This window comes from Podarcis melisellensis (genome assembly GCF_964234715.1).
Source record: "Podarcis melisellensis genome assembly, chromosome: 2".
In the NCBI taxonomy this organism is placed as follows: Eukaryota; Metazoa; Chordata; class Lepidosauria; order Squamata; family Lacertidae; genus Podarcis; species Podarcis melisellensis.
Genome location: NC_138529.1, coordinates 33,269,145 through 33,296,960, shown reverse-complemented (window position 1 = coordinate 33,296,960; position 27,816 = coordinate 33,269,145). Strand labels below are relative to the sequence as shown.

The 27,816-nt window shown below is 43.9% G+C and overlaps 3 protein-coding genes across 10 annotated transcripts in view; 2 read left to right on the top strand and 1 right to left on the bottom strand.

Moving 5' to 3' along the window:
• Window positions 1–56: 56 nt before the first annotated feature.
• Window positions 57–12,484, top strand: MIF4GD (MIF4G domain containing). 2 transcript variants are annotated; one of them, XM_081899922.1, is made up of 6 exons: window positions 57–188; window positions 5,202–5,337; window positions 6,805–6,914; window positions 8,175–8,330; window positions 9,235–9,327; window positions 10,022–12,484. In XM_081899922.1, the coding sequence occupies exons 2-6, from the start codon at window positions 5,256–5,258 to the stop codon at window positions 10,247–10,249; spliced, it is 669 nt and encodes a 222-aa protein (XP_081756048.1). In that variant the 5' UTR covers window positions 57–188; window positions 5,202–5,255; the 3' UTR covers window positions 10,250–12,484. The 2 variants fall into 2 exon arrangements, with proteins under 2 accessions (XP_081756048.1, XP_081756049.1); XM_081899923.1 differs by lacking the exon at window positions 57–188 and adding an exon at window positions 196–523.
• An 827-nt stretch (window positions 12,485–13,311) lies between these two features.
• MRPS7 (mitochondrial ribosomal protein S7) lies at window positions 13,312–18,105 on the bottom strand. Its single transcript, XM_081899901.1, has 5 exons — window positions 17,953–18,105; window positions 16,436–16,627; window positions 15,615–15,678; window positions 14,899–15,066; window positions 13,312–13,753 (listed from the first exon to the last, which is right to left on the bottom strand). Exons 1-5 carry the CDS (start codon window positions 18,027–18,029, stop codon window positions 13,532–13,534), a joined length of 723 nt encoding a protein of 240 aa, XP_081756027.1. The 5' UTR covers window positions 18,030–18,105; the 3' UTR covers window positions 13,312–13,531.
• A 107-nt stretch (window positions 18,106–18,212) lies between these two features.
• GGA3 (golgi associated, gamma adaptin ear containing, ARF binding protein 3) overlaps window positions 18,213–27,816 on the top strand; it is a 29,064-nt gene continuing 19,460 nt past the window's right edge. For 2 of the 7 annotated variants that reach the window (XM_081899655.1, XM_081899653.1), the window contains exons 1-3: window positions 18,926–19,078; window positions 26,915–26,999; window positions 27,500–27,575. In XM_081899655.1, coding sequence (XP_081755781.1) covers window positions 19,012–19,078; window positions 26,915–26,999; window positions 27,500–27,575 — 228 coding nt within the window. In that variant the 5' untranslated portion in view covers window positions 18,926–19,011. Of the gene's footprint in view, window positions 18,859–18,925; window positions 19,079–22,919; window positions 23,253–25,866; window positions 26,133–26,914; window positions 27,000–27,499; window positions 27,576–27,816 lie in introns of those variants that run through there. The other 5 variants (XM_081899654.1, XM_081899659.1, XM_081899658.1 and 2 more) reach the window with 5 other exon arrangements.

Genomic DNA, 27,816 nt, shown 5'->3' with positions numbered 1-27,816 from the left:
GGCAGGAAGATTCCCTCCAACCCCTTCCAGCAGGTGGCGCTGCCTCCGCCGCCTCCCGATCACAAACTCTCCTCCCGCTTGGCTCAGCCTGCTAGGAAATGACCTAAGAGGAAACCCTCCGGGTTTGCAAGCAATGGAAAGAATTCGTCTTCCAGGAGTCTCCGCCTGACACCAAAAGCGGGTGAAAAGTAAGGGAGAGCAGCAGCAGCTGGGCAATTTATTTTAAAAAATATATTATTGTTTTTATTTTGCTGGTGGCGGGTCGAATTGGTGCAGGATGCCCATCCTGCATTTGCACTCCATGCTTGAGTTGCTGCCTTTCCTGCTCCTGCTGCTGTTCTTCATGGCTGTGGGCTTTTTCCTGATCTACCTCCACCGACCCGAACCAGAAACCAAAAAGAATTAGGGTGAGGGGGGGCTGACTAGCTGGCTGGGCTGGGCTGGGCGGGCTGCTGTTCCCTCGTAAAGATGCACCTCACTCCAGTCCTGAAAGTGGAGGCATAAAAACCCCCAAACAAAGCAGGTTGGTGACATTTGAAAATCTCTCTTCCTTGTTAGTTTCAGAAAGAAACGCCCGCTTCTTAACGGGCGTGGAGCATTTTCTCTCCCATCTGCCTTCCTGACTTGGGCTTTCTGGATTTTACAAGCGATCCTTCTCTGTTCAAGTTCAGATGCTTATTCTTATTCTTATTCTGTTTATATCCCACTTTTCCTCCAGGGAGCTCAAAGTGGCGTACATAGGTTTCCTCCCCCAATTTCCATTTTATTCTCACACAACCTCTGTGAGATAGGTTAGGCTGAAAGGTAGTTGTGGCACATAGTCAGACAACTTTGTCTTCAGCAAGTTTTGTGCCCAAAATATACCCCCTTCCCGTCCCTAGACCGGTTTACATCTTTGGCCCCTGTAAAACCTGTGCACACAGTTGGGCTGTGCATGTAACTCTTCCAGCAATGTAGAAGGGAATGTGACCTGGCATGCCTGTGCTCACCCGTCTAATCTTGGCAATCCTTTCAGTGTATTGCCAGAACATCTCCATGACTCATAAAGGAGTTTTGGGCCAGCTATAGTATGAACAAGCCCATTCTGACTTATGTATGCCTTTGGAAGGGATCATGGTTTGAATCTCCTTGTCACATTTTTTTTAATAAATCCATTTGAAATTGCCACAACTGACAAAAATGGCAAGGCCAAACAACAACAATCTAATTTGTAATCTCTGTAATCCAGGATAACTGCCTGCCAGACCTTTGCTGAGATAATGTCTACAAAGGTGCCTTATATTGAGTCAGATCATTATACTACCTCTCCCAGCACGGTCTGTTCTAGTCTTCTCCAATGTGGTGCCTTCCAGGTGTTTTGGACTACAACTCAGTCCCAGTTAGCATTGCAGTTAGCATACAGGAAGAATGGGAGTTGTAGTCCAAATCATCTGGAGGGAATGACTTTGAGAAAGGCTGGTATGATAATATATCCTAGTCCTTGCTCGCTAAGATCTTTTTCCCCCCCTTCCTTTTTTTTTTTTTGCTGGATATTTATTCCTGGGCTTTCTCACTAAACTAGGGGGCCTTGTGGCCAAATCAGCATCTACGCAAACTCAGGAGAGTTTGCATATGGTTGATGGCAAGTTGTTGTGCACAGAAATCATTAACTTTGCAGCACTGATAATGTTTATCTTCTGCATGTAATAACTGCCATGAACTAAGCACAGAGATGTTTGTGTGGCAGATCTGGTATGTGCAGAAACATGAGTATTATGGGAGTAGTCTGGAACCCAAGCATGGTTTAACAACAGTATAGAAATAGAAATTTAATAGTAGTAGTAGTAGTAGTTGCTATCCCCCACTTGGTCTCTCATACCGTGACTTTACATTTCAGGAGTACCCATATATGTAGCCAGGTCACATCTAAAGTGCATTCTGACATTATACACTTGCAGCTGACTATCAGAAAAGAGAACAAAAGCTATAGTTCACAAAAGCAACCTTTATATGTGAACATTGTCACAGTGAAGCTGTACTGATCCCCTTCTGTGAATTATAAAGTTGAAACATGTTCCCGGAGCCGAAGAGGTGAATTTGCAGGATTTAGTCCCTCTGAAGTTATGTACACAGGGATTTTGTTCAAGAAGTCACTTGCAGGCATATCAAAGGAACTGGCTCTGAATTACTGTATGTATGCCAAAGGGACGAATCCCTTCGTTGTTGTCGTTTAGTAGAAAAGGTGTGCCTGCACTATGCTGATAACATTACTATAGCTATTTCATAGTCTGGGGCCGCCTTTGTCCCTGGTGGTCTTTGAGCCTGAGAATGCCTTTTGCCAGATTGGCTGACTGCGCCAGCTGTGACCCTACCTTGAGGGAGGAATCTGCGCTCTGTTAACCTTCAGATTAGACTGCTGCAGTGTGATACACATTCTGATACTTACTGCTAGATGGCTAACTGGGACCAGGGCCAGTTTTAATCACATCATGCTGCTGCTTCATCGATTAGCACAAGCTCCCTGTCCATTTACAGCTCAATTCAGAGTGTTCATTTTGACATTTAAAGTCCTTCCCAGTTTGAAGGACCGCCTGCCTCCACATGTGCCTACAGATAATGCAACAGAGGCCATTATTTGGATGCCCGCTGGCATTGGGGGTAAAGCCAACGACTATTGGGGAGAAAGACCTTAGTGATGGTGCCCAGGTTATGGAAAGCTCCCTCCCAATGGAGGCGGTTGGAGGATGGGTGGCTAACAGATTGAGGTTGAATTCTGACAAGACAAAAGTGCTATTTTGGGGGGACAGGGGGTGGGTGGGTGTGGAGGACTTCCTGGTTCTGAATGGGGTAACTGTGCCCCTGAGGGAGCAGGTGTGCAGCCTGGGAGTCAATTGACTCACAGCTGTCCTTGGAGGCACAGGTCCATTCTGTGTCCAGGGCAGCTGTCTACCAGCTCCATCTGGTACGCAGGCTAATGACAAGAACAACAACTTATTTATATCTGGCTGGGTTTCCTACCTGCCTGCAGACTGTCTCACCAGAGTGCTGCATTCTCTGGTTATCTCCTGCTTGGACTACTGCAACGCACTCTACGTGAGGCTACCTTTGAAGGTGACTCGGAAACTATAATTAATCCAGAATGCGGCAGCTAGACTGGTGACTGGGAGCGGCCACTGAGACCATATTACACTGGTCCTGAAAGACCTACATTGGCTCCCAGTACGTTTCTGAGCACAATTCAAAGTGTTTAAAGTCCTAAATGGCCTCAGCCCAGTATACCTGAAGGAGCGTTTCCACCCCCATCGTTCATCCTGGACACTGAGGTCCAGCTCCGAGGGCCTTCTGGTAGTTCCCTCACTGTGAGATGTGAGATTACAGGGAACCAGGCAGAGGGCCTTCTCGGTTGTGGCACCCGCCTTGTGGAATGCCCTCCCATCCGATGTCAAGGAAATAAACAATTATCTGACATATGAAGGCAGTCCTGTTTAGGAAAGTTTTTAATGTCTGGTTTTATTGTATTTTTAATATTTTGTTGGAAGCCACCTAGAGTGGCTGGGGAAACCCAGCCAGACAGGTGGGGTAGAAATTAATTCTTCTTCTTCTTTTTCTTTCCTCATATCTGCTTAAATCTGCTTTATCTTTTTAAAGAAGTTTTTATTTCTTCTTTTTGTTTCTACTGTTTGTATCATGTGATGAGTGGTTTTTATTGCTTTATTATGTTGTTGCTGTTGTTTCTTTGTAAGCCACCCTGGGAATTTTTTTTTTGGAAGAGCAGGATTAAAGCCTACTACTACTACAAATATAATATAGCAGCACCAACCAGAAAGCCCTTGATCCTATCTGATATCAGCAGTTCAGGTTGGGTCTTGTTAGTATTGTATGGGAAACTGTATGAAAATAGGCTTGCAAGAGCCAGTGTGGTGAAGTGGTTAGAGCAGCCTTTCTCAACCTCTTGGTTCCCAGATGTTGTTGGACTACAACACCCATCACCCCTAGCTAGCGGAACCAGTGGTCAGGGATGATGGGAGTTGTAGTCAAACAACATCTGGGGTCCCAAAGTTGAGAAAGACTGGGTAAAATGTCAGACTAGGACCTGGGGGGCCAGGAATCAAATCTCCACTTGGTCACCAAAACTTTGGGCTGGTCACTGCCTCTCAGACCAACCTACCTCCCAGAGTTATTGTGGGATTAATTGAAGAGGGAGACAACCATGTATGCCTTGAGCTCCTTGAAGAAAATGTGGCAGACATATGGAATAAACAAATAACCATAAATGTACATAGCTATTATTAAATTATAGAAAATATGCATAACGAATGCTTTAAAAAAATTCTGCTCACTTGTCATATCGTCATGAATGTTTTGCAAGAGCAGGCCTTTGGACATGCTTAATCTTGTCCCTAACACCTACTAACTAACCTGTATGTGTTCCTCTCTACTAAAATAGTGTCCCTGATCCTGTTGTGCTTTGTGCATGGGCAATCCCCATCAGAAGGAGTGAGTGACAGATGAGATTGAATACTGAGAACAAGGAGGAGATATGAAATATAACCAGGGTCTAAGAGTTGCAGAGGACTAGCCACTTGAAGTAAAGCCAAAGACCTTTGGAGTGACAGAAACTAACTGGGAACCCAGTGGGAAAGGAGCACAGTTGTTTCCTCTTCTGCATTCCCACCCCACATCCTTTTGCATAGATCCCAGAGTGCTATATGTTTTCGCTGGAAGCATCCCTTGTTTTGTCACCTCACTTTTCCCCAATTGCAGTGAAAACACATGTCACAGCTGCGGAATTCTGATGAGTGAGCAATGATGTGTTTGGCCTGTTGTCTATTCAGTATTCAGGGGGCGATGTGGCAGTTAAATTTGGTTTGGCACTGAAAAGGGTGGGCAGGTAAGCCTGGATTTTTTGGCCAAAAACAAAGGCGTTCCCTCCTTAAATCTTAAGTGGGTGATATAGTAAAAAAAATCCCAACACCCTTGTAGATAGAACAGAGATAATGTGGGGGGTGAGGCAGGGAAGCAGAAGTACCATCCTTGTCTGAGGAGATTTTAACAACTTTTTCTTTGTTATGAGGAATGTAGTTTCATTTCAGGAACTCCAGTGTAACTGGCAGTTCCATTTTCCTGTTCAGTGGAGAATGAGAGCATCTGAAAAGCCATGGCTAATACCGTCTCCTTCCCTTTCCGGGATAATCAGTACCTGATCGCTTCTCTCCCCGCAGTTACCACTAAGTCAGCTGCTCCCCTGATCTGTCGCCACTGAAGGAGGGAAAGAGATGGGGGACTCAGGCAAAGAAGAATATAAAATACACACGTTTGATGCAGAGATTCAGCAGCTACTCAAAACAGCCCTCAAAGGTCAGTATCTCTCCCTTTTCTCCCCCCTCCCTGTTTCCCCCCTGTCCATCCTCCCCATTGCCATGAATCAAGCATAATTCACTGCTAGATTTGGAGCTGTTTGGGCCTATCAACATTGTGAAGGGTTGTGTGTGCTCTGATATGAATTGCCCATTCCTTAAAATCTTCTTCAGGGTTAGAACAGGTTTGGAAAGGGGAGCCAAAATGATCAAAGGGATGGTGCGACTCCCGCTATGAGACACGTTTGAAGCATCTGGGACTTTTTAAATGAATAAGGGGGGGAAACAAGGAAAGACAAGTGAGAGGAGACATCATAGAATTATGCACTATACAGTGGTACCTCGGGTTACATACGCCTCAGGTTACAGACTCCGCTAACCCAGAAATATTACCTCAGGTTAAGAGGATGAGAACAGAAATCGTGCTCCTGCGGCGCGGTGGCAGCAGGAGGCCCCATTAGCTAAAGTGGTGCTTCAGGTTAAGAACAGTTTCAGGTTAAGAACGGACCTCCGGAACGAATTAAGTACTTAACCCGAGGTACCACTGTATTGAGAAAGTGGATAGAAAAGTTTTTCTCCCCCTCTTGTACACTAGAACTCTGTACTGTACTGTATGTCCATTTAATATCTAGCCTTCAAACAGATAGTGCATCAGATATTACTGATAACAGATTTAAACGTTTGGGTAGATAATGTTTGCTGCTGCATCTTTGACTACAGGTGAGTTCAGGTAGATTTGTAACGTAAGCTACAAAATGCTATATTCTTATAAGCCATGTGCATGGCTGTCCCAATTCAGCCTGCAGCAGAGAAAGCAGAAGAAGAAGCTGGACTGATATATGTAAGATTCTACTATTGAGACAGCCCATTGCCCTTAGATGGCTCCTGACTTGCAGTGCTATAGAGCAGCCTTCTCCAGCTTCTGTTGCTTCCCGCCACCATCCCTGACCTTTGGCTATGCAAGGTGGGACGAATGGGAGCCATATTCCAACAACACCTGGAGGACACCTTTTTGCCTACCTGTGAGGTCACGGTTTCTTCCAAAGTATCCTAGGAATGTAATATAATGAGAATGCTGAAAATACTTCATTAGAATGACTAAGCTCTTTATGGAACTACGGGTCCTGATGTTTGCTTTGTTGGGATCAGTGGCAGTTTAGGCAGTTTAAAAGTGGATTAAATTTGTGGGGGCAGATATGACACAGCTCAGGCATGTCACTCACCTCTTGGCCTTAGATTTCTCCTGCCTTTAAAACAGAATAGCAGATCACTCTTCCTTCCAGAAGATTTGTGATGCAGAAAGGTTTGCAAACACCACCATTCCTACAGAGACAGTTTTGATCCATAAATAAAATATCCAGCAAAAAAGAAGGAACCCAGTGGTTATTGTACAATTTTAAACATACAGAATGATGCAAAGGTATGCTTGTTTTGAGGCAGCACTGATAGTGTTACACTTCTTCTGCAGACCCCAGCAGTGTAGATCTGGAGAAGGTTGCCAACGTAATTGTGGACCAGTCCCTCAAAGACTCTGTGTTCAGCAAAGAGGCTGGGCGCATCTGCTACACCATCATCCAGGTGGGAGAATGAGCATGCCATGTTTTGGAAACTAGTAGTTTTCACAGCACAGCTGTTCACCATATGCAACTATTCTGGAAATTTTATTTGCATATAAATAACATACTATTCATGTACGCTGTTTTATTTAAAAGTATTTCTAAACAATATATTTTTTAAAAAAAATCTAAGCCATGTATAAGAAACAAATAAACAAAAAACAAAACAAAACAATGCAATAAAAACAGAAATCCAGATATAAGGATCCAATCTTACAGAGCAGTGAAAGCATGCATGAGAAGATACATCTTTACTAGACATCTGAAGCGAATAATTGATGATGCTTCGTATATGGCAGAGGGAAGGTATTCAAAAAAGTTGGGGCAGCAGTAGAAATTCACCCTTTTGGGATCACCCCAGTGATACTTTGTAGGGTGTGGTGCCATTGGTAAAGTTTCCAGATGATCTAAGTGGTCTTGCATGGGGAGGCCAACATTGCTGCAAGTGATTTAAAAAATGCATCTCACCATCTCCTAGCCAGTTTTTGTTTGGATGTTCCTGCCCTCTTTTCTGCTTTTCTTGTTTTGTATCTCCAGCATGGTTGGTGCAAGGATGAGACGTAGGTGGGTGAGATCAGAGGGAAGCGACATTACTGCATCATTATTGATTTTTTGTTAAAGCAAGAACCCAACATGAAATAAAAATTTCTACAAGTCCAGAGAGCTGGGGAACTTTCCCAAGAAAACATAGTGGAGAGGCTGCGGGAAAACTTGTGCATGTGTGTATACACACACATACATAAACGTGTGTGTGTGTGTGTGTGTGTGTGTGTGTGTGTGTATCTGTTAGGGATATACAGAAGGAGCCTGTAGGTTGCATAAAAGCCATTCTAGATGTGCATGCTGTTCACTTTGGCTCTACCACCAGCCATGCTTCCTTTCCTGCAGATGGAGCTTGGTTTGGCCTGCCCTGCTGAATATTTTGGGTGCCCAGCCCAGCTGTGAGAGGGCAAGAAGGTGAATCTATCCCTTCAACTCCAGACCAGACGTGGTGAGCAAAACTCCCATTAGTGACCTGTCTCAGTTTTGCCTCCCCTCTGAACTTTTTTGCACCTATAGGCTCCTGCTTCATCGTGCCAGAACTTTTTCTGCACGGTGGTGTGTTTTGAAGCATGAGAGAGGAAGAGAAAGAGAGAGAGAGATAAGCCCAGACAGCCTGCTGCCACAGCTGGGATTGCACACAGCATCCTTCTGGCGCTTCACCTCTTTGCCTTTGTCGCAGGCGGAGAGCAAGCAGGTGGGCCAGAGTGTCTTTCGGCGGGGGCTCCTCAACCGACTTCAGCAGGAGTATAAAGACCGGGATGAACTGCGAGCCCGCTCCCTCCAGGCCTGGATCTGCTATGTCACTTTTATCTGTAACATCTTTGACTACCTGAGGGTAAGACCAAACTTCAGAACTGGTGTATTATCCAGACCTGGGGCTAGTTCTTTCGCTGCTCTCATAATGAGGGAATGTGATTGTGTTTAGGGTTGTGTTTTTTTTAATGCTGCCATTCAATCCAGCAAGGTTGAAAAAAGCAGCATAAAACATTGAACGGAATTAAACGTGCATCTAAAATACTTGGGGGCAATAAAAAGGCATTTGCCTGGCACCCAAAGGATGATAAGGTGGCTGCCTGGCAACCTCTGTGAGAAAAGCATTCCACATCTGGGGCACTCACCTGAAATGACTGGGGCAGCCGCAGGAGGCCTTAATTCAAATGAGTGCAACTGGGTGTTCTTTGCATTTGTCACTTGTACAGAAATTCTTCTTGCAGTCCGAAAGGTTCATGGTCTAGCATGATGTAGCAGCAGGACAGCTTTTAGAAGCAGCCTGCCATGGGGGTCCTTGCAGTTTGGTCCTTCCTGTTGTAATAATTTTAATAATAATATTTCTACCCCGCCCATCTGGCTGGGTTTCCCCAGCCACTCTGGGTGGCCTTCAACAGAACATAAAAAACTGAATAAAACATGAAAAACTGAATAAAACTTCAAACATTTAAAACTTCCCTAAACAGAGTTGCCTTCAGATGTCTTCTAAAAGTTGGATAGTTGTTTATTTCCTTGACATGTGATGGGATGTCAAGGAATCATGCATCTGATGCACAAGGGCTCTAGGCTGTACATTTGTGACAGTTTTCTTAAGGTGCCACAGATGCTCTTGGTTGTTCTTGTTTCAAGACACTTAGCACGCACAGCTACCTTCCTGGGATTTTTAAGACACGAACACAGGGAGGGGCTCTCTAACAATTCCGTAATGATTCTGAGCGATAGTTGACAAGTGCACCCTGCCTATTTCACAGGTCAATAACATGCCCATGATGGCACTGGTGAACCCAGTTTACGACTGCCTGTTCCGACTGGCGCAGCCAGAAAGCCTGCGGAAAGAGGAAGAGGTGAGTATTCTCAGGGCACAGTGGGGACAAAAGCAGGTTGCTGTCCTGTGAGAACACACCTAGGAAAGAGGATTGGAAGGTGGACAACTTTTAGGCCAGGGGTGGGAATCTTTTTTTCAGCCTGGAGCAATGAATGCAAATTTTCCCTTTGTATAGTAGGCTAGTTTATACACACATCCACCCAGTGCTTTTTTCGGGGGGGGGGCATCCCCCTAAACATTTTGTGAATCTTTATACTTTTGTCCATTTACTGAATATATTTCCCCCGATTTGAATGATAAAATGGTGATTTCCTTGAGTCAAAGTGAGAGTACCCCTAAATATTTTTTTTTAGGGAAAAAATACTGCATCCACCCAGCCATCATTTTATTTGCATGCTGCCTCTCCATAATTAAAACCATGCTCAAGGCATCTTGCAGCACGAAAACAATCGTTAATTACAAATATAACAAAAGGAGTCATAGACAAGAAATAAAAGCACATCCAAAGAACACAACCAAAATGCAACAAATCACAAAAAAAACAGCAGCCCAAGGTTCGGTTTAGCAGCCTACTTTATTTTTTCCCTTCTCTTCTGATTTAGTGCCAAGATGTCAGCATGAGACATTTCTGTGCAGCACACACTCCCCACCCCACCCCTTTTACCCAACTACTCCGATTCTTAACAGAAGCATTTTCATTTCCTTCCATTAAGGTGGACTGTCTGGTGTTGCAGCTACACCGCATTGGTGAACAACTTGAGAAGATGAACACCCAGAGGATGGATGAGCTTTTTTCCCTCCTGCGAGACGGTTTCCTCCTGCAGGAGGGCCTTACCTCCCTCTCCCAGCTACTCTTGCTTGAGATCATTGAGTTCCGGGCTGCCGACTGGAAAATGACAGATGCAGCCCAGAAGTACTATTACAGTGAGGTCGCAGACTGAGCAGCCAGTTGCTCACCCTGGCTCATGCTGCCCAAAGCCAGAGTTTGAATTTCCACTCTGAACCTTTGCACCAGCAAACTTCACATAACAACAACAAAGCTGCAATTATTTTTAATACTTCCCTCCCCTCCACCCGAACCCTAGCACTTTTTGTATATAGAATGTATAACTTGCTCCCTCGATAGATCTTTTGCGCTGGCTGAAATTGGGGAGCTGGGAGAGGAGAAAAGGGTCGCATTCTGCCACTGCCGCTCCCATCGTGTTGCACTAAATAGGAACCTGTATTAATCACTGCCGCAAGCTGGACTGACATTTGACACAGGGTAGTTCTCTACGAGAAGCTTACTTGTATATGCTAATTTTAATGTATTCAGCCTTAAAACAAAAAAAGGCTATGGTTTAAAACCAGCCTGGTGATAACATTATTTACTCCAAAAGCACACTAAGCCTAAGAATCTGTCTCCCTCTGCAGCATGTGGCAGTTTGTTATTTTATGCTCTGTTCCATAGCTGTTCTGTTTGCCCTTTGGTTGAGAAGGTGATTCTGCAATCAAAGCCCAAGCATGGCATTTCAATTTCCTGCCTTGTAAACCCATTTTGGATGCTTTCAGGAGCCTCGTTTGCTCTCTGTTTACATGCAGTCACTATGAGGCACGAGAGATATCAGAAACTTTACCACTGTTCTGAAATCAAAGAAAAGTGGCTCGTTCAGGTACTAGTTCTATTAACAACCTACAACAGAGACTTTCTCTTTTTTTGTCCTATTCCTTGTTGTTTTTTTAAAGGCAGATTTTTCACTTCTAGCATGCATGCAGGGGTGGAAATATTTTTGTGACAGATTAGTATTAAAAACAGTATGCATTGTTCTCGCAAACAATGGTGCAATTTGAAAAGTGCGGCTGCTTTATTCCCTTTCCTTTGTCATAGGAAAACAATAATACACCTGGAAGCGACAATTCTAGGTGTATAACACCGATTTCATTGATAGGTGGTTCAGAACTGGACTGCTTTAAAATGCTCCCTGGTGCAGTTAGACTACCCCTCCCTGAACACACAAAGTAGCATGGCAGGGCAAGCCTGGAACCCTTCTCTTTGCCATGCTAGCATTGCAAAAGCAAGGTGTTTTTTGAAGAACATAAAGTCATGTCACCCCCAACCGGCAGTCTGAAATAAGACAACCCCAGGAGGCCTTTGCTGGGTTGATTGCGTCTCACTTAGCGTGGAAGTATATGCTATCAAAATCAAGGGGCCTTAATTCCAAGAAAATATATTTAGGATTGGGAGAGGGGCAGTCTTTCTCTCTGTTTATTGGCTGCATAATAACAGCCCTGTTAAATTTGCTTAGGGTTTTAGATTCTTAAAGAGGCTACGTAATACTACAACCCAGGGTCACCCAAAGAAACGAAAGGGTATGAGAGGCAGGACAGACAAAATGAAGGCTTCCTTCACACAGTACATAAATTATGGAATTCCCTACCCAAAGATGTGCCAACCTGGATGTATTTAAGAAGGGATTAGACTCATTCATGGTAAAGCTGTCAGTGGTTACTAGCCATGATGGCCTCTGAATACCAGTTGCAGAGGAATACAAGAGGGGAGAGTGCTATCATGATCCATTTCCTGCTTATGGGCTTTGCATAGGCAGCCAATTGGCCGCACATGGGAACAGAATTCTGGACTGGATAGGATTGTGATCTGATCCAACAGGGCTCTTATGTACACAATGCTCTCCTGAGGTCAGGGGACAAATTCATGACTGTGGTGTGGCTTAGTCACAAGAGTATTGTAAAGATTGGTGCCCAGTTATTGGCTCCATGTGTGCTGCTTAATAATTTTGAAACAGCATGCCAGGGTCCAAACCCTGACACTTGACCAGCACTTTCTTTTCTAACAGGATGCTTTCATGAGTATATTGTTTCTTCCGTAGCTGCAGGAGAAGGGTGCTCAATTGCTTTCTAACCTGCAGCCCTCAATATGCTCTTACTCCTTTCTTCCCAACTGCTGGCCAGCTCAGGTGTAGCTAACAGCTAAAGGCAGTGCCTTCTCCCTGCAGGAGGTGTGAAGCCAACACTGTTCGAAAGCCTCACTCCACAGCAGAATTATTCCCTTGGGAACATGTAGCTAGAAACTGATTTTGTAACTTTTATACAACAGCGACTTTGAACAACAGTATTGTACATTTGTTAAGACTGGTTCTCTTTGGAACTTTTAAAAATAAACATTTTACACTTCTGCATATAGTCTCACATTGCCATCCATCAAACAGAAAGCTGTTTAGTAGCAGAGTTATAAATAATCACTTGTCTACTTGCTTATGGCAAACAAGAATTGTCTCTAGGACCTGGCAGAGGTTTTTATCAAAGTTGGTTCTTTCGCTTTCTTTTTTCTAGGTCAGAATATGTATTATGGAGTCAGGGGAGCTAGTAAAATAAAAGGGGGGGAGCTAACTTTTGTGAATTTATTTGCAAGGATGCTTTATGATGTATACAGAGGCTGTTCTTTGGAAATGGCTTCCTCTAAGGGCTGTTCTCTCATGTATGTTCCTTATTTGATGACTGCAACATCAAATGATGGCTCACATAATTCTATGGGCCATCTTAGGTAAGATACTGCAAATAAAACTTTTAAGCATGTGATGAATAGGCATGTGTGAATCAAGCCAAAGGAAAGCTATTCATACCACATATTGAAGTTAAGCACACTTTAAGTGAGATCAGTTTTAACCTAGTTGTTCGTTCATTCTCACATGCCAGTGTCGACTAACCAATGGCACAAAGGCACTGTAGAGAAAGGCCATTCACGAGACATACAGGGAGAAGACCAGGATGTAGTTTCAATCTTTTACAACTTAATTTTCAGCCTGGTTCTACTTCAGCCTATCATGCTGCCAAAAGCCACTGCTGAGGAGTACAGAAATGTAACCTCTTTTACAATCTCCCTGAAGACTGCTTTGATGCTAACTAGGTCATTCTGTATTGTGAACAAAACCCTCTGTCTCAAAAGAGACTAGAGAAACCAAGATGCATATACACAGGACCCAGTACTGACAAGGTCACCTGAAAATGGAGTAAACAGGATTTTTAATTTATGCAAGTCAGAAAAATGAGGCATTTTATTTCGGCTGAGATTTTCTTCAGGTTGTTTCTTTTTTCAAAGAGCCAGTTGAGAAACCAGATTATCGCCCTTCCAGGCTTGTGCTATGCAAAGGAAGGCATATGGGATATATTTCCCTTCCTTGTCTTGTAGCAAAGTCTCAGACCTCACATGCTGCAGCTGCCATTCTCTACCACCACCGGTAGTGAGCAAAGGCTCGGTTAGACTCTGCTATCTTGTGCAACTCATGCTTTTTCTTTATGATAGGTCCTTCATTGCTGAAGGCAGCCAGAAGCTCTTCAGAAAGCTTTTGGTGCATAAATGTCCGCCTGTGTTTGTTTTCCCTGCATTCCCTGAGCAGCCACTTCATGGCTAAAAAGCGTCGGCGGTTGTCTGACAAAGGGGTTGGGACCTGCAAGAGGCAAAAACAAACAAACCCCATCAGAGATTAACATAACTTTATACTGAATTTATACTGTTTTTATCCTGTATTCTGTTCTGCGAGCCGCCCTGAGATCTTATGATGAAGGGTGGTATAAAATCTAAAATAAATAGAATTTATTTAGCACAGAATTAGGAGCACTTAAGTACCCTGAGTATGTTTATTTGACTTGCAAAACTTTTGGATATTTTTAGATAACAACTTCAGCGGGAAAATCAAGGCTGCCAAGTTGGTGAGCAAAAGTTGCAAAACAAGAAATGGTTTGAAGGCACTCAGTGGGGCTGGCCTATCTAAGGCATTTTGCTGCCTGAGGCAGTGCAGCAAAAGGTTCCCTCCCCACAAAATCAAATTATATAGTACCCCAGGCCAATCAAGTTATTGTGGCACTTGAGGCAGAAAATCCTGCAAGCACCTTCCCTGCTCCTAGCGTTAATAAATAAAATAGCTAACAATAGTCCTTTCATAACACAGCAAGTGAGCTCCTAGTGGTGGACACTCCACTCTGCTTATTGGTTTCTGTCCCTATCTTGTACCCTCTGGTTGCTGAACCTTTCAGAACCCATTTCCAATATTTTTTCAGCAACCTTTTAAGCTTTTCAAACTAAAATCTGATGTTCTCAAGAAGTTTCAAGTTCACGTATAGGCAGGATATTACAGGTCGCTGGAGATCACATAATACAAGTTTCAAAGCGATTCAAAAGAAAAATACCAAGGGGCTGATTATGCTATAGAATGTTCCTATCAAAATTAATGAAACCAGCGCAAGTAATAAAGTTTATATTGTTTCACTGCCAACTGCAAAAGAGCAAAGTCCGAAACTGAGGCTACATGGGTGGAAGTTGAAGTCCCTGGAACTGTGGACTGCTATGGATACTTAATGATAGGAATGGTTCTACTTTGGGGAAAAGATAAGCCAACAATCCAGGGCTGCTTTAGATTAAGCATGAGGAACCTTTTTGCCCTCCAGATGTTGCTGAACAACTTCCATCAACCCCAACAAGCATAGCCTATCATGAGGGATGATAGGAGTTGTAGTTGAACAACATCTGGAGGCCGAAGGTTCCTCTCGCCTGCACTAGATCATCATATCACCATAGTTTTAGTTTCTTGCTTACCTGGTAGTTTTTGCCTCCTTTCTGGACAGTCATCAGCCCAATGACAGGCTGGCAGTTGCTCAGTGCCTGGTGGAAGATAGTATATGGATTGCACTCAATGTTTTCTTTTTCCTTCTCTTCCGCTTTATGGTACTTCTCAAGCTGCTTCCTCTTGATTGCTTCTAAAGTCTTAATTGAGGGGGGAAACCACTTGTGAAAAACTCCATTAGCAATAATATTGACACAACCCCAGCATGTTACCCTTGCCTTCAGTCAAGAGTTCAATTTATAAATAAATAAAATTCCTTCATGACTACTGGAAATCTGGCCCAGACACTCTCAAGCCTCAGAGCCACTAGCAGACATTTTCTGCAATTTTTAAAAAATGTTATAACTAACCCAAGGGCCCTTAAAGAAAGCTGAAAGTTCCTGGTCTGAATTTAAGGCTGAAAAACATATTTCCTCAATAACTGCAGACCTACAGCACTTCCCCTTTCCATAAGGAATGACAGAAGTTACATATAATCTGTGACAGATTTGTCGTTCTGTTTGCAAGGCCTCTAACAGGAGGGAGATTCAAGAGCTGTGGAGATGCAGAAAATGAGAACAAGGATGAAAGGACTAAGGAAGGGACTTTCTATATATGGCCTTTAAAATGGGAATACTCTTTGCAACATTGACATTAATGTGGGGGTGGAGTGGGAGAAAAGTAGCAGAAACCTGAGAAGTTAACTTACCTGATTTATGATGTTTCGGGCCAAAATTTTATTTCCTCCCTTCATCATCATGCTAGTGAATTTGCTGTAATGAGAAAACAAATGGCATTCCTGTTATCAGCACCACAGCATAAGATCCCTGCAATGAAACTTTACCATTACACTGACCAAGCATTCCAACATTTATGGAGTTTTTTGGGGAAAGTATCAGTTTCTCATTATATGCCTTCGATCCACCTGGCACATTCCTAGAGAGGAAGATTAAGAGATCGGTGGCAGTTTGCTGCTTCTGCCACTGAGTGCTGTTACACAATATCCTTACTTCTACATCACAACAGGGCATCATGCAGGCATGTGGCTGCTGATGGGTGGCAGCAGCACCCAATTCAGAAACAGATAGTGACATCTGGAATGGGTGGTTCTTCAACTCAGCACATCTATGTTTCTGCTTCCCCACAGTGCCCTCTGGTAAAGGTGCCAAATCTTTCTTCCCCACATGGTGGTACTTGGTGATGAAAGCAAACCAGTAGAAACAGCCTATAGCCCTAACTGGCAAAGAAAGTAAGAACCGTCAAAGTCAGAACACAGTTCAGACCTAGCATCCTGTGTCCAACAGCAGCCAGCAGGAGTATTCCAGACTGGTCTATTTTATAATAAATCACTGCCCATTAAGCCCCAGTACTTTAGGACATTTTGATAACAATGCTGTACTCCCTGGCTATTTCAACTATCCAATATACTTTGGCCAACTACATTACTCTATGAAATCAATTAGATTACTTTGTTAAGTGATAGACATAGACAAAAGGACTAGATTCAGTCAAATATGGCAGCATTCAAACCTGATCAATGGATCATAGAATACAGAGCTGGTGACATTGGAAGCGGTGGCTTTTATAGGTCTGACTTTTTTGAGTTCCAGTTTGGCTTTTTCCTCATCTGATATTTGTTCTGGAAGTTTATGATACACTTCTTTGTTCACTTCTGGTTCAAGATAAACAGGACTGTATCGGCTCCATCTGACCTGAGTCAGCCTACAAAGGATATGAAAAGCAGAAAAAGAATGTTACACAAATATTTTCAATCTGAAGAAGTGAAACTATTCTGCATGCAAATCCTATTCCCATATCCAATTCTGTAACCCAAATCCATTGGGCTTAGACACACCTGCTTCTACATAGGATCAGACAGTTCAGTTTCATATTCATTGTCAGGATAGCTAGAATGTAGTTACAAGCAGCTTTTTCAACCCATTCTATGAACGTTTTTGACAGATTAAACTCCATGTCACAATGCTAGTATGGAGTAAGAGGAAGATATTTCTCATTGGTACATTTCACACTGATCTGACATATCTTAAGTGAGTATTACACTAAGGAAATTATACAGTTTTTTGTTTTTGTTTTGTTCGTTGGTGGCATCTTGGGCTAAGCAGAATTCTAGGCCCTGACAAAATGAGAAATTCCCTTCCCACTCTACAATTCTATGATTCAGGTTTGTGCTAGTCAATGTTGTTGGCTTGAATAATGTGCCCCAGATACTCCAGTCCTGCAGTGCTCACCCATATCCCAACATCTATCATATTAGTATGCAAAATTATTCCCTTTCTTTCCTAAAGAGGGACATGGCAGGTCCACCACAAACAACTCTTCTGATAGCAAGTCACATAAACATGCCAATTGAAAATACAGAAGTCAACTTTGGGAGGGCTGTTTTCACAATGAAAACTCAACAGTATTGTGAATTAACAGAGCTGAGCTATATAAAAGACAAGACCTATATATATATACACACACACACACACCCACACCCACACCACCCTATACCCAGAGGTCTCGGGGTGGTTCACAGAAAATATAAACATAAAAAACTCTCTCTCTCTCTCTCCGTCTCTCTCTCTCTATATATATATAATCAAAATAAAAACAACAACCCAATAACACCCCCCCCAAAAAAAGAGCCACATTTTAAACGGGCATAGAGTGTCAATACATGCACATATTCTCTTGGTTTCTATAAAGCTTTTCTTTCAAATGAGATTTCTTGTTCTCCTAGGAGGCGTGGACCATAAACACGGGTGTACTTTTAAAGGGCATGCTATCTGCCGTTCTATTCTGCCGCTCCGTATTGCAGTTGATTCTCTCAACTAGACATATTTGTTAGACAAATCTCTCCCCAATACTGCGACTCATTGGAGGCGCAGCAAGGGTAACCCAGGATGCTCTAGTCTAGGGAGTGATAACAGGGTGCGAGCTCAGTTCTCAGATACAAGCAATCTGCATTCCACAAGATCGATCCAAATCCTCCCAGCCGCTCTCCCGGAGCCTCTCCCACCGCGTCCGTCCCCCGTTTCTCTTACCCGGGCAACCAGACCTTCCAGGAGCCGCACAGCCGCTGCCTCGCTGCCCCGAGCTTCTCCACCATGGACGCAGCCATTTTGCTTCTCTCCCCAGGACCCCACCCAGGGCTGTCCAAAGCTACCGCCTGAAAAAAATGTCGCTTTGCTTTGCACGCCTGGCAGGCTTCTTGCATAGCAGCTTTTTGCAAGAAAAAGACAGCCAGGAAGCCACGCTGTTGTTATTTCCTTAACGTTGCGCAAGCTTTATTCGGTTCTTCTTCAGGCGGCATAAACAGGCTGCCCCTGCCTCGCGCAAAGACTCAGAAACTGATCTCGCTGTATAGTTCACTGTGCAAAACCAATGCCGACCCCGCTAAATTCAACGTATTGCTAGACTAAAGAAACGAAGACTGTGCAGGCAGTGCGACAGGCGTGAGAAAGAGGAATTTTGTGCTCCGGTGCCATTGATGGGCTGTCCTAAAAGGCTGCATCTTGTTGCAGAATATTGCAGCTCTGCAGAGCAATGGAAATTCTTTATACTGCATTTGAAATAAGAGAGTTCTGACATGGAGATTTTTGGGGGAGGGGGAATGTTCCCACACATTTTTGAAAGCTCTTTTGAGGTGACCCGAAAAGTCGGAACGGGGAGGAAACAGCAACAAGGGTCACGATGATTGAACAATAGCAATGATTTATTAAGCTGATGGGTGTTTTTAAATCGAGCCGATCTCCTGCTCAGTAAAATAACAACGAGAGCCTGAGCCTTAGCCCTTGCAGGAGGAGGTGGAGGCGCTGATCCTCTCCTTTCCTTCCCCCGCAGGGGCCGGGCCCGGCCGGGCTGTAGCGTCGCCTGAGCGCGGGGCGGAGTCTCCAGGCCGGCCGGCAACATGGCGGAGGCGGAAGGGGAAAGCCTGGAGTCCTGGCTGAGTGAGTAACCCGCGTCCTCTCCCCTTCCGCCGAGCAAGGGGGGTGGGGGGGGACGGACGCTGGTAGCATGGCCCTCCTCTCCTCCCCCGGGGCCGGGAAAGAAAGCCGTGGGGCGCAGGAGACAGCCCCACCCGGAGCCCCGGGGTGTGGGGAATGGTGGGGTGTGAGGGATGCTTGGATCTCCTTAGAGGCAATGACACCCCAAAGGGAAGGTCTGGAGGTAGATGGGGAGAAGGAAAGAGGGGGGCGGTGGTGGGGCAGAGATGTAGGGGTTTTTTTTGGGGGGGGGGACACCTAGGGCAGAGGATGTAGGGCTAAAACCAGAAGGGCCAGACGCAAAGGGCGTCTTCTGTGCCCCTAACTATCGGAGAGGGGAAATAGGATGGTGCAGCTTTTCTTGACGTATTGGTCCGGCCAACATTTCGTTTTCTACACAGTTATTAGAGGTCAAAGAAGCCCCTGCTGGTCATGGCTGTGTTGGTCCGCCCTGCCTGTGGCTGTCACCTGCCTCTGTCCAAATCTGTGCCTCTAACCTTTTTGCTCACCTAGTCCGTCCTGGCTATAGATTTGTGCCCAGTGCTTCCAATTCCCATTGCCCGCTTTATGCCAGGAGTGGGAAACCTGTGGGCTTCCAGATGTTGTTGGGCACACAGTTCCCATCAGCGGCCTCAAGCAGCATAGCTAAAAGTGAAGGATGTTGGGGCCCATAGATCGGCAATGTCTGAATGGCCGTAGGTTCCCCTACCCCTCTCTTGTGCCCATAGAATAGCTTATGACGTGAGGTTCTCTTGACTTCATAATATTGGGCATTAAATGAGCCTCCTGTTTGATTCAGGGATTGGAAACCCATATGTTGCTCTCTGCTTTCCTTACTCCACCAGGTTCCATCTACTTCTCTGTGTCTGTCTGTGCACCGCTTTATACAGTGTACATGTTGTTGATATTATTAGACAGCTTTGTGGTCTTTTGAGAAGGCCATCCAGATTCCTCATGCCTGTTCAACCTTGCCTCTGCCTTTGCAAGGCTTCTTTATAAAGTTGGTACTCCATTTTTAGGAAATCATAACCCAAGCAGTATACTGCTAGCTATGAACCTGGTAGGGCCTAGTTCAAATTTTACCTCAGCTATGAACTTAGCTAGGTTTCTTTAGGCAAGCCATTATCTCTCAGACTTAGCACTGTGTCTATAATATGGGAATAACAGCACTTGACTACCTTAAAGGGCTGTTGCAAGAATGACTCAGATGTTTGTGACTCTCAATGAAAATTGGAAATGTGCTATATTCATTAGCAATGTTCCCTCCCTGATCATTTGTGGGAGCCCAGTCTATGGCTGTATCACTTCTATCTAATACTTCTTCTCCACCCTAACGTTAAAATATTTCATAACTGGTAATTACCTATACAGCCATAGCCATTTCCTGTGTGTAAATGGGACACTTAATGTATTCCTTTTGTAGCATCCAGGGTGTGTTGTAATGTGCTCTGGTTACAAGCTATGTCAGCTAGGTGTCTTTTTATTCATGTATTGCTTTTATAGCCCACTTTCCTTTCAAGAGGCTCAGGGCTGCATACGTGATTCTCCTCTCTCCTCTTTTTTTCTTACAGCAACCTGTGAGGTAGGTCAGGCTGAGAGACAATGACTGACCAAAGGATACTCAGTGAATTTCAGCAGCCCCTGCACCACACTAGCTTTGACTGCCTTGTGTACCTGAAGACTATGCTATATATTTCTGTCTGTAAAGGTTCTTTACTATCTCCCAGTTCCTAAAATAGTTCTTGCAGTACATTGCTGTTATTGTCAATTTCCATTGTTTCTGAACGTGCCCAGGTGATTCCCCCCCCCCAATTTAGGGGTTTTTTTGAGGGGGGGAATTGCCATTTACTGAAAGAAATGTAGCCAGCCCCTTTGTACGTGTTCTTTCCATCCACTCAGCTGATGCTTCTCCTTGCAGCTGTGCCTGTCTCTGCCTGAACTCTTCCATCTTACTCACTTCCTGGTCGTTTCCTCCTTTCAAATTCTACAGCTCCTAAGCTCCCCCAGGGAAAAATATGCACCAAAGAAAGTTATCCCCCCCCCAGCTTGTTTATGCATGGAGTTGGGTGCTAGGTCTTGTTTTTTGACCCCTGCAAATAAAAAAGCTCCGTCTCCAATATGGATCCAGAAAAACAACAACATGTGCACTTGAATGAGCAGTGTACTCAAACCGAGACATCTAAGCAGAAACCCAGAGCTGCAATTGCAGTGGACACAGACAGCCTGAAGTCTAGCCCTATTAACCAGTGATTCATTTCTTTTTCCTTTTTCTAAAAGAAAGGTTGTGAAATGTGTGCATTCTTCTAAGTAACTGGTTCCTTCGCTATAAAGAGCAGTTCTCTTCCCTTCTTTCATTTTTTTCTGCTTGTTTCCATTTCCTCTCTTTAAGTAAACTGTATTCTGACATATTCTTCAGTCTGTACCAAAATTACAGTATTCCTCAATTAATGTTTTATGTTACATCATGGAATTTATTATAAAGAGGGTGGAAGGAAACAAATGTTCCTCAAGTTAAAAGACATAAGAACATTCCTGCAGGATCAGTCCTGCACAAGGACTTCCGCTAATGCACAGAAGCCCTTTCATACTTTGCTTCAGGGTTGGCTGTTACAGGTGACCTCTTCAATGCGCCTTTGTTAAAGTGATGTTGCTGTGTTGGACAGGGGGGCATAGAACAGGGATGGGGAACATGGTTCCTTCCAGAAGTTATAGAATCATGGACTTGGAAGGGAACACTAGGGTCATCTAGTCCAACCCCCTGGAGGTATTTTGTCATTGGACTCTGCTTCCCATTGGCCCCAACTTGCATGGCCAAAGGTCAGGGATGCTGGAAGTTGGAGTCAAATAACATATGAAGGGCCACACATCCCCCCCACCTCTGTCACAGGAGGTGCACGGCAGAAGTGCAGTGCCATTTGCTTGATCATTATCTGGTGAATGAGAACTGAAGTCTTGAGTTTCAAAGAACCCCTCTTAAGAATTCTTTGCAGGTCAAAAGTGGATATTCTGTTTTTTACCAACAGAAGTGGGACCATTTAAGATAAAAAATGAACTGTATTGCCATTTATCTTTTTACCTTTAAGGTTACCAATCTCACTGGGTGACCTCAGTCTCGCTGTTTCTCAGCCTAACCTCCCTCACAGGGTTGTTGTGAGGATAAAATAAAAAATGGGGAGCACTGAAACATGTGTGCCACCCTGAGCTCTTTGGAGGAACGGATAAAAATGAGATATATTGTAAATATAATCATAGAATCACAGAGGTCATTCTATGGAAGAGCCTGTGAAATCACCAATATCTTTTGAACTACTTCTTATAGACTGGGCATGGAAAGTCATTTGTTCAGCACAAAGGGGACCGTACTGTGAGCTGGAGGTCTGTCAATGCTTTACCTGATTTTATTTATATGGTATAGCATGAATATGTTAAGATACCAGGCTGTGCCCTAGTGAGCAGGTAGCTCTTCCTTTTTGAAACTTATTGTGAAAGACCTAGCGTATTCCTAATTATTAGGGTAGTGTTATAGATATTCTTGAGGCTGAGGACTTTATTTGTATTATAAATACTTTCCTGCTACTGAATACATTTGTGGTACATTCAGTATTTACTGAATCACTTTCCTGCTACGAAAACAATTCTGCCCAATTTAATAAAATGATATTTATGTATGTATTAAGGATATGCAGTGACACATCTCCTCTTCTTTTTATTAACCCCATGGGCAGTTAGTCACTGAATACCGTATTTTTTGCTCTATAAGACTCACTTTTCCCCTCCTCAAAACTAAGGGGAAATGTGCGTGCGTCTTATGGAGCGAATGCAGGCTGCGCAGCTATCCCAGAAGCCAGAACAGCAAGAGGGATTGCTGCTTTCACTGCGCAGCGATCCCTCTTGCTGTTCTGGCTTCTGAGATTCAGAATATTCTTTTTCTTGTTTTCCTCCTCCCAAAACTAGGTGCGTCTTGTGGTCTGGTGCGTCTTATAGAGCGAAAAATACGGTATATCCCCATATTTATGAAGGAAATGTTTAAGTGAAAGGACAGAGCAGAATTCCCGATTCCAGGCTGCTGAAAGTTTAGCTGGAAGGTCATTTGAAACTAAGCAATATAAATATACTCGGGGAACAGTTCTGGGGAGACGCTGTGAAGACGTAGGTCCTGAACAAAGACAGGAAATAATTACAAAAAAAAGTTGGGAAGCGGTTCATGTTTTCCCCAGTCACAGCAGAGAGGATTCATCCATGCCATGGATTTATTTTATTTTATATTTTTGCCTTCAAATGAGACTTCAAAGTGTCAACACAGTGAGAAAGCCATGTCAGCAACCTGATATTTTGGTCCTGATGTTGCAGTTGGACAGGTGATGACCCAGCAACAAATTATCCCCTCTTATTTGGGAGGTAACATAATAGGATGGTCTTTGCCTGAGCTCCCATTCCTGTCTTTAGTCAAAAAGCAATGGTTGAACATGGAATACAGTACTCAGTTGCTCCCCACAGCCATCTTCTTTTGCTTTTGTATTCTCTGCTGTTCCTGTAGCTGAGCCATCTCCACCGCGCTAGGTAGTGTCTCTAAATGTGGCATGCAAACTGGGAGACAGGTTCCTCCAGAACTCCCGAGTTGGGGGGGGACATAAAGAGCATGTGGGTGTAATGTAACAAATCTACAGAGGATAGAAATATAAGAGGCTGCTTACTAGCAAAGATTCCCTGTTTCCTGAAGTTTCAGTGTTTGAATGGATAGCCACCCTTGGTTTATAGGGAATATACAATGTTTCGGTTTAGGGGAGTGGGAATAAGTTTTATGAGAAGTGCTGTGTTGATCTGCTACAAGATGTGATCCAGATGTTTTGACACCAAATGTCTTGGGGTTGCACTGTGGTAGAATTATTTATTTCTTAATTACGAAGTACCATCCTCTAGGTTGCTGGTGCTCGAGCCCTAGAATGGAACATGCCAAGTTCGGTCTCTGGAGATGAAACCTGCTGTGTACTTATTATTTTGATTGTGGCAGTGTAAAACTTTTTTCATTTGGGGAGTATTATAGTAAGGAAGTGAGGTCATAATCTGGCACTCTCTTTTCTCAAATGTTAAAACATTATATTCCTACAATATTTGCACATACAGTGGTACCTCGGGTTACAGACACTTCAGGTTACAAACTCCGCTAACCCAGAAATAGTACCTCGGGTTAAGAACTTTGCTTCAGGATAAGAACAGAAATCGGGCTCTGGCGGCGCGGCGGCAGTGGGAGGCCCTATTAAAGTGGTGCTTCAGGTTAAGAACGGACCTCCGGAACAAATTAAGTACTTAACCCGAGGTACCACTGTATAGGCATCTAACAGCCATGAGGCCCAAATGTTTTTGGATGTACAGTACATGATTTTCGTATACACACGGAACCCCTGGAATTGAACCCCCGCGTAAGGTACAGTTGTACTATACAGAGAATTTCCTGCAGAGGTCTTGCTTTTTTGTGTACATGTGGGAGAGAAAGCCTAGGGTTTGTGGTCTGATCCCTCAAGGTGCTACTTGTGTTCGTAAGACTATTTATTAATCCTTCACACAGATTAGAGCCTTGACTGTGAAGGGTTCCCAAATGTGCCCTCTTGCTTTGTAAATGTAAAAGATGTTAGTGGACCATAGGGATCCCAATAAAAGAAAACATGTAAGAATGAAGTCAGCCCGCTCCTCTGCGCTTGCATTTGCAGGCCTAGTGAAGATGTCCCAAACAATTTGGTTCATTGTACTCCTTGTTCTTTGTTCTTACTAGTTAATCATCTTTGGCTTGTGTATGCTGCCTTTGTGCCGACACATATTGCGCTGCCCTAGAATGAACAGTATTTCTTTCTCTCACGTTTTGCCCTGGTCAGTTTTGCTATAGAAATTAGGTTAAACCGGGTGTCTCTGTGGAAGGTAGCACAGTGCAAAGTCTCTGAGCTGAATTATCTGGAGCAGATGAAACATGAAATGCAAATCTGTCGTGATACCTTGCGTGTTCTGCAATCTGCTGCTTTCAAAAATGGGGGAAAGGAGGGGGAAAACATCTGAAAAGCAGGGCTTAGTGTGATAAATGGTGGCTCTTGCTTCCAATGAGAAACGTGAAAGCCTTTGATGAATACAACACTATTTACTACAACAGTACCCACCACAAAGCAAGGGCACAAACCGGTGGAGGCTGATCCATTAGGGAGAATGGGGCGCTACCCCACCCATATCAATATGTCCTTGGCCAACTCTCACCTGCCTGCCTTCTTATTTACAGAAGTGGCCCAAGCTGTCAGCTTCCTCCTCCTTAGTCTTAGTGTTGCCCTTGTAGAACATAGCAGGGTGGAGAATGGGGGCAAAACCAGAATTATTTGGCTCTGTCATTGGCTTTTGTGGGGAGAGGGGGGTTGACAAGGCACTTGAAAGGAGCGGAGAGTCAATACAGTGGTACCTCGGGTTAAGTACTTAATTCATTCTGGAGGTCTGTTCTTAACCTGAAACTGTTCTTAACCTGAAGCACCACTTTAGCTAATGGAGCCTCCTGGTGCTGCCACGCTGCCGGAGCACTATTTCTGTTCTCATCCTGAAGCAAAGTTCTTAACCCGAGGTACTATTTCTGGGTTAGCGGAGTCTGTAACCTGAAGCGTATGCAACATGAAGCGTATGTAACCCGAGGTACCACTGTATATGGGAAGGAAGGAAGTAGCCATAAAGAGGGGAATAAACTAAGAGACGGCACATGCGCAGTGCGTTACAATTCCTAAACAACAGGCAGAAAACCCACTGGGAAGACTTCAACAGTGTTTCAGCTTGCTGGATGGAACAATTACTCTATTCCCTGCACACTGGTTTTTTGGGGGGCGGGGTTCTCCCCACACTCACCCCCGGCTCAAGTTCAGGGAGTTTGGATGTGAGGAGAGGAGAAGGGGAGTAAGTCCTGCTGCTCGAACAGAAGTTGTTGTGCAGGGCGTCTGCTGACAGAACTCGTTTCCAGGTGATTTTGGGAGGAGTTGGGGACCCACTATTCTGGGCCGCATTCTCAATTCAGGCAAGGCAACAGTGCCCCATGCAAACTGAGTGTGTGACATGCTCTCCAAACCTCAGCAACATGAGCAACTGCCATAGCAGATATACGGGTGTTTCTTGGCAGATGAGCTCATGTGGAAAGGGTTCTTTGAAGACAGAAAATGTGAACACCACTGTGAGCATTCAGGTCCCAGGTGTTGAATATGTCCCATACTGAAATGTCAGAGGTATGTTCATAGGTGAGATCTCTGCAAAATACTTTAAAGGGCATTCAGGAGGTAACCTGCTTCAAAAACCCTTCTAAGCAGAAAAAGACATGCAGAAGCTAACATTGCTTTAATTCTCTTCTCTCAGGTGTCAGGTGAAACGTTTTATTTTTTGTGGAAAGAACTTTCCATAGGCAATGGAAGGTGTGGATGTGCTCTAGACGGAACTGCCATGTACTCTTCCTAGTATGAAGTGCAATGCTCTTGAAATTCCATTGGAATCAGTGGGAGAAAAGTATCTCATTTTGCCTAGATTGCATCCTTGATAAGTTTACAGTTACAGACTACGCCTTTGATCACTGGAATGTTACAGTTTGTGTCAGATGCTTTTAGGTTTTTTATGACTTCCTTGCTCAGTCCGTGTTTCAGTGGAGTAAAACTGAATGTGGATTTGCCAGTTCGTTATGTGATAAATTGGCAAAACGTGGAGCAAAATGGCAAATAGGAGAACGATGCATGGCTGTTTACTTCACTTTCTAAAACTCGGCTTTGTAATATGTTCTTCACACTATTTTTCTGCCGGTTTCATAACTTGTAGCATTTGATACTCGAATTTTGACTGATTGGACGTGTGCTGAAGTCAAGGAGTGTGCAGTTTCTCAGCGGGAGAGGTTTTAATTTCTCGGAGTGAATGAGAAGAAGGTGGCAGAGTGTACTAATTCTCAAGCGCTACCCTGTCCTGAGGAAACAAGACGCCTTTTGTGTGCATTTTGGATTAACAAGCTTGTGTTTCTATTCACCAGATAAAGCCACCAATCCTCTGAATAGGCAAGAAGACTGGGAGTACATCATTGGCTTCTGCGATCAGATCAACAAAGAACTTGAAGGGTGTGTGTCCAGAATTCAAACCCCATTGCAAGGTTTTGTAGAAGTAATTTTAAATAACCTTGGGTGCTTTGATGCTTAATTTAATGTGTTAATTTAATGTGAAAGTGTTATATAGGGACAGGCAGCTGAGATTTTATGTAGACAATTTTGTTTCACTTCTAAAATCTGGAAGTTTTAAAGGTTTTTGCTTTTTTCAGGGTATGCTTGCAGATAAAATGTTGGAAAGTGTGAATGCAGCTTATGTATTTAAGCTGCAAAAGTGAAGCCTATGTCATTTGAATCACATAGTTTTTCACCTGTTTACCCCTGCCTCTGTTTCCTACCCCTGCCTTCGTTGTTTCCTTTGTGTCAATTTCTAGATTGTAATCTTCTAGAGGTATGAACCATTCTGTCCTCTCCTTCTTTGTAAAGCATCATCTACACAGACAGCACAACTAACTAACTAACTAACTAAATAAGCAAGTAAATAAATAAATAAGTAAAAAAATGAATGATTTCAGTCCACAGATAGCCGTGAGATTGCTGGCTCATAAAATCCAGTCACCACAGGAATGGGAAGCAGTCCAGGCCTTGACTGTAAGTGTTCTTTAACTCTGTTTTTAAAATTCTGCCCACTGTCTGTGTATTCTGACAGCATAATTTCAACCAGTGTCTGTTGGGGTCTGCACAGGTAGTCTCCTATGCAGACATGACATCCAGTTGTAAGGGCCAACCAGCACAATGACAATTCTAATTATATTCCTTGTACAGTTGTACCTCGGAAGTAAAAAACCTTACGAGTCGAAAGTTTTGGCTCCCGAACGCCGCAAACCCAGAA